Here is a 6,000-nt window from a genome sequence, read left to right as displayed (position 1 = left end):
GTGTGTGTGTGTGTGTGTGTGTGTGTGTGTGTGTGTGTGTGTGTGTGATAGAGAGACAGAGATAATGGGAAGAGAGAGACAGACAGACAGAAGGACAGATAGAGGGAGGGGAAGTATTGGGTTATTTAGCCTCTGAGGTTTTTTTCCAATTCTAAATCCATGACGTTATGACTTAAAACCAAATCCCACCTTTTTTGCTTACTACCTGTGTTACCTTGGGCAAGTCACTTAATGTCTCTGGGTCTCAGTTTCCCTTGCTGTAAATGGGGAAAGGTAGATTAAATGACCTTCAAGGTCCCTTCCAGCTCTAAATCTGTGTTCTTTGCTCCTATGCTTTCTTCTTTGCCTTTTAGCTTTCCCCCTCCCCAGAGTGGGTGACCGACCTTTTCTTGTACTTCTGCTTGTAGTGAAGGACCCCTGCTCAGGCGGACACAGAGGATGCTCCCATATCTGTCAAAATGAGTATGGCATTGCCAGGTGTGCATGCCACCCAGGGTACCATCTGTCTGCAGACAAAATGTCATGCACAGGTAAGGAACTGGGTCTAATGGCTTAATTGTGCAGTTATCTGAGATTTCACTGGAATTCTGCTTGAGGAAGAACAGGTGGGAGGAAGTTTGTGTGGGTGTAGGCTCATAGACAAACGATTTTAGAAGTGAGGCTACATTTGTCTTTGATTATTTGCAAAGGTTTTTATGCCATATTTTGAAATTCTGAAAAACAACTACCCAAACTACTTAATGATTTTTGTGTGATTCAATTGGTAGTTTCAAAATTGATATTTCAAAAGGCTCAATAACTAGACAGGGACTTATTTTTATTTTTTTTCCTTCATAAGCTACAAAAAGAAAAGATGACCCTTGAATTGGAAATGTATGCTGTGGAAGGCTCCTAGAATTTGGAAATCATTGTAACAAAGGAGATTTTTTAAAGCTTTCCTTGGAATAATAAGCTAAATGTTTCCATCTTTCTAAAAAAGCAATACAGAAACACTTTCAATTCCAAGATTAATGTAATAAATCCATTATTCTATGACCAGAGGTGCTGAAGGCAGTTATTTGTGTGCAGCAAATTTTTTCTTTGGTAACTTATGAGATTTTTTTTTTTTGCCATTGTAATATTTTCAAGTAAAAAGGAAAAACTCTATGACTTAGGATGATATCAACTATGTCCTGGCTTTCAAGGCAGATGTTTATTTTAAGCAAATAGAAGGACATTAGACATGCAAATTCATGTTTAATTTGGCCCGTTTTTTATTGAGGAATTTTGACTAAGCTGAAAAACTAAGAAAAATCGGGGCTCTCAAATTGAGTAGTCATGACTCCAGACACAGATTCCACTAATCCATTGCGTGTTTCCTCTAGGGCTGCTTAAAATATCTTTTACTGGGGATGAGGTGGGGGTGGTGTGAGAAGCACACCTGTGATTTCATCCTTATGGGAACTCCTGGTGTGAAAATTCCCTTCCTTCATGTAAATCGGCAACTCAATTGTAATTTATACTTTTAGAGAAGCTACAATAATGTATAGTCTTAGAGAGGCAACTGGGACATGCAGAGGTTAAGCAATTGCTCCACATCCACTCAGCTAGTATTTTTCAACAGTAAGATTTGAAGGTTATGTCCAGTACATCTTGCTCTCATTTAAGTGTTAGAAATAGATCATGGAAAAGCTATACCCCAGCTTTCTGCACCTGGAGGGTATCTCAAATTCAATGGATTCTCTTCCATAAAACAAGCATAGAGTTCCTACTATATATGAAGCTAGGAGTAGCATGAAGTGATGATGATGATTGATGATGATGATGATGATAATGGTGAACATTTATGTAGCACTTTAGTGTTTGAAAAATACTTTACAAATATCTCCTATGATCCCCATAACAACCCTGGGAGTTTGATGCTATTATCCCCATTTTATAGATGAGAAAACTAAGGCAGACTAAATTTAAGTGACTTGCCAGGATCACACAGCTAATAATTGTCTAAGGTTGGATGTGAACTCGAGACTTCTTCACTCAAGGTCTACCCATTCAAGTGCTCTGTCCATCATGCCACCTAATTGCCTCTAATGGATAGAGAAACTGATTTTGGAGGAAGGAAAACGTAGCTTCAAACAGTCTCTGATACCCAATAGCTGTGTGACCATGGAGAAGATACTTAACTTCTTAATGCCTCAGGTAATGCTATATGATTACAAATTGGAGCAGATCAGAAAAGGAAGAGCATGATGGTGTATGACTCTTAATCCCAGCTACTGTAGTAGATAGAACCCCAGATGTGGAGTCAGTAAGATCTGAGTTCAAATCTGACCTTAGATACTTATTAGCTGTATGACCCTGGTCAAATCACTTAACCTCTGTTTGCCTCAGTTTCCTCAACTATCAAATAGGGATAATAATAGCACCTACATCGCGGGGTTGTAGTGAGAATCAAATGAGATAATAATTGTAAAGAACTTAGCACAGTGCCTGACGCAGAGTAGGTAGGTGTCATATAAATACAAGCTATTCATCATCCTTATCCTCCTCATCTTCATCATCAGTATTATTATTAGCCTTAGTTCAAGAGTTCTGAACTACAATCTGGCTAAAGCTGATTTGGTATCCACGCTAAGTACAGCACCAATGTGGGAAATCTTTTTTTTTTTTTGGCAATTGGGGTTAAGTGACTTTCCCAGGGTCACACAGCTAGTAAGTGTCAAGTGTTTGGTCTGAGGCCAGATTTGAACTCAGATCTTCCTGACTTCAGGGTCGGTCCTCTATCCACTGCACCACCTAGCTGCCCCATAAATATGGCAAATCTTAAGAAGTGAAGGGCCACCAGGGTGTCTAAGGAGGGGTGTGATATAAGAAAAGACTATGTTAGCAATTCTTTCTGAAAATGGGAATTTGGAAAACTGTGTAGGCATAGTCAATTTTTTGTAGCTGTCTTGTAGGTACTGATTGAAAGGAAACTGGCCATATTACCTCTTTGGCTACACAAAGTTTATAGTTTGTGTGGCATTTTTTCATAGCAAACATGAGCAAGAATAAAAAGCATTTCTTCAGTATGAGTTATCTGCTACTGAGCCCATACATCCCAAAGACTCGCGGTACTGGGAAAAGAAAACATTTGAATTTACTGTTAACGTTGTGATTTACCCCTCTGTTGGTGATTACAAGGCATAAAGCCAAAGGATGTTTATGTTTGCAGACATTGATGAGTGCACAGAAGGCAGTGCTCACTGTGCCCACCACTGTGTGAACTCCGTGGGATCCTTCACCTGTACCTGTAACCCTGGCTTTGAACTTGGGGCAGATGGAAGACAGTGCTACCGTAAGTGAGGACCCCAGAACGGCTCCTGACCTAGTACTCCAAAGGGTGCTGTTATCATGAGATGTTTTCCCAAAGCACAAATTTGTGCTTAAAGCCTAGGCATTAGGCAACTTGTCCAAAAAACACCTGCTTAGAATCCTATAGTAGAAAAGGACCTTAAGCACGATCTAGATCCCCTCTCTCATTTTATTATAAACTGAAATCTGCACTGCTAAAATAAATCTGTGACCTCATCACCATTGGTACTCTCTTTAAGGAAGCAGATTGCAACCCCCCTTGCTAGAATTAATCGCCAAGGTTATACCAATATAGGCAGCCAGAAGACCTTGGTCCAAACTGGGAAAAACAGAACAAAACCAAACAGATGGACTTGTAGCTGTCAGAAAGCTCTTATTCCTGACCCAATATGATCCTGAGCTATTAACAGATGGCCTTTACCAATCACTGCCTTGTAAAGATGGTTCCTTCATTATTAATATTTCTTCATCCTTGAGCTCCCATGGGAAATTGAAGAATGATAGAGCAGCACTGAGGAAAGTGTAGATAGAGAAGAGAAGAGAGCAAAGGGCTCAGAGTCAAGAACACTTGGGTTCACATATGACCTCCACATTTGCTAGCTGTCCATCCTGCCTGACTCTTGCCAATGACCTCCCATGATTTCACCTCATTGTGCTGGGAGCCTTCCTTGCTTCTTCTTGACATTTCAAGGTCCCCGATAGCGCCCCTGCTATCCTCAGTGGTTTCCCCTCACCCTTGCAGCATGAACAGCCCATCTTTTTGTTCATATGTTTCTTTTCTGGCACTCTTTCCTCTGCTACCACTTTGTAATTCCTTCTTTGTTCTATGTTGCAGCCAGTGACTGACTCTACGCCTAGCACTCTATTCATTGGACCATCTAGCCACTTTCTCATCCTTAGAAAAGTGGCTAGAGAGCCGATGTGAGTTCCAATTCTCAGATTTTTGTATAGTTGTGTGACCCTGGGAAAATCACTGAATTGAGCCTCAGTTTCCTTATCTGTAAAATGGGGGGATTGAACTTGATGGCTTCTAAGGTCCCTTCCAGCTCTAAGTCGATGATCCTGTGAATTTCTTGAGAAGCAGTTATTTGGTTAATGTGGAGACTCCTTTCACTGAAAAAAAAATGGGAATCCCCAGGCTTGGGGAGCCCAAGGTTTGGAGATATCATACAATATGCTGCCTTCACACAGCTAGCAAATGTGGAGGTCATATGTGAACCCAAGTGTTCTTGACTCTGAGCCCTTTGCTCTCTTCTCTTCTCTATCTACACTTCCCTCAGTGCTGCTCTATCATTCTTCAATTTCCCATGGGAGCTCAAGGATGAAGAAATATTAATAATGAAGGAACCATCTTTACAAGGCAGTGATTGGTAAAGCCCATCTGTTAATGGCTCAGGATCATATTGGGTCAGGAATAAGAGCTTTCTGACAGCTACAAGTCCATCTGTTTGGTTTTGTTCTGTTTTTCCCAGTTTGGACCAAGGTCTTCTGGCTGCCTATATTGGTATAACCTTGGCGATTAATTCTATAAGGTTTGAACTGACCACTAGACTAATCCCTGGAGTAGGGAGTTGGGAAACCCACTGAGGAATGCATAACTTGGGGCTCATTGGGAGATTGTGAGTAACCCGGCCCACTTTCCATCGTCCTGTGGTGGAACATGGCTCTCAATTACTCTTCTCTGGAGTATGGCCCTGCTGAGGCCTACATATCCACATTCCCCATGGACCTTGGGGCTACATTTTCCCCTATCTTTAATGTATGTTTCCAGATGAACTCCCTATCTCCTCCCTAGCATGCCCAACTTCACCCTCAGTAAAAGCTCTTTCTCTCCCCTTCTACACCCTCCTTCCATCCCACTCAGTTGTCCTCCTCTGCTCTCTACAGGTCCTCTCCTAGCCCTTCCTTTTCAGGGTGATGGAAGTCATGTTCACTTTTTAGCCTGTCCTCCTATATCCTTCACCTTTTCCAGGAACGCCTCAAATGTCTCCTTGTTTCAGTCCAATCCTTATTCTGCTCACTGGGCACCATTTCCCTTGAAATCATTTCAAGTGGTGCTCACACCTTCTCCTAGTCCTCCTGACTCATGGGCCAAGGAAAAGAGACGGTCACACTCCTCATTCTCTAAAACCATTTATACGACTCAGAGCTATAAATCACCAAGGCCACTATTTAAATATTGCCAACTCAGAATCACAGTGCTGGAAGGGTCTTCCTTATTTTACAGATAAGGAAACTAGAGACCCATCTGTCCCATGAGATTGAGGTAAGGCAGACCCATGATAAAAGTTACGGCACTATAGAAATATAAGTTATGAAGATTATAGTAATTTGTGTAACTGACCCTTCCAATCTACCCCACCACTGATACAGATGCGCCCCCTCTCTGCCAAAGTTTTCTCCTAAGGGGTAACCCTTTATGGACATTCTCTTCCCTGTCAATCTCATCCACTTGCAGTCTTCCAACTGTTGACATTATATAATTGACTCCTTAATTTATTTCTCCAATCCCGCCCTGAACCCCAGACCCAACTCCCTCCTTTATGATTGTCCAATTATGATTGCAATTCAATCCTAATATGTATGAAACCATCTTCATCAGGTTTTGTGACCCTAGGTAAATCTCATAAACTCTCTGAGCCTCAGTTTCCTTATTAGTAAAACAGA

The 6,000-nt window shown here is 41.4% G+C and overlaps 1 protein-coding gene across 1 annotated transcript in view; it reads left to right on the top strand.

Moving 5' to 3' along the window:
- The window catches only part of LOC114053209 (EGF-like and EMI domain-containing protein 1), a 726,964-nt gene that overhangs the window by 548,111 nt on the left and 172,853 nt on the right, over positions 1-6,000 (top strand). Inside the window, exons 7-8 of the mRNA XM_027876127.1 lie at positions 408-530; positions 3,194-3,316. Coding sequence (XP_027731928.1) covers positions 408-530; positions 3,194-3,316 — 246 coding nt within the window. The remainder of the gene's footprint in view (positions 1-407; positions 531-3,193; positions 3,317-6,000) is intronic.

Source organism: Vombatus ursinus, unplaced genomic scaffold, assembly GCF_900497805.2.
Source record: "Vombatus ursinus unplaced genomic scaffold, bare-nosed wombat genome assembly UNPS02014810.1, whole genome shotgun sequence".
NCBI classification, from domain to species: Eukaryota; Metazoa; Chordata; class Mammalia; order Diprotodontia; family Vombatidae; genus Vombatus; species Vombatus ursinus.
The sequence above is the reverse complement of the archived record's forward strand: the minus strand, read 5'-3'. Positions and strand labels throughout refer to the sequence as shown.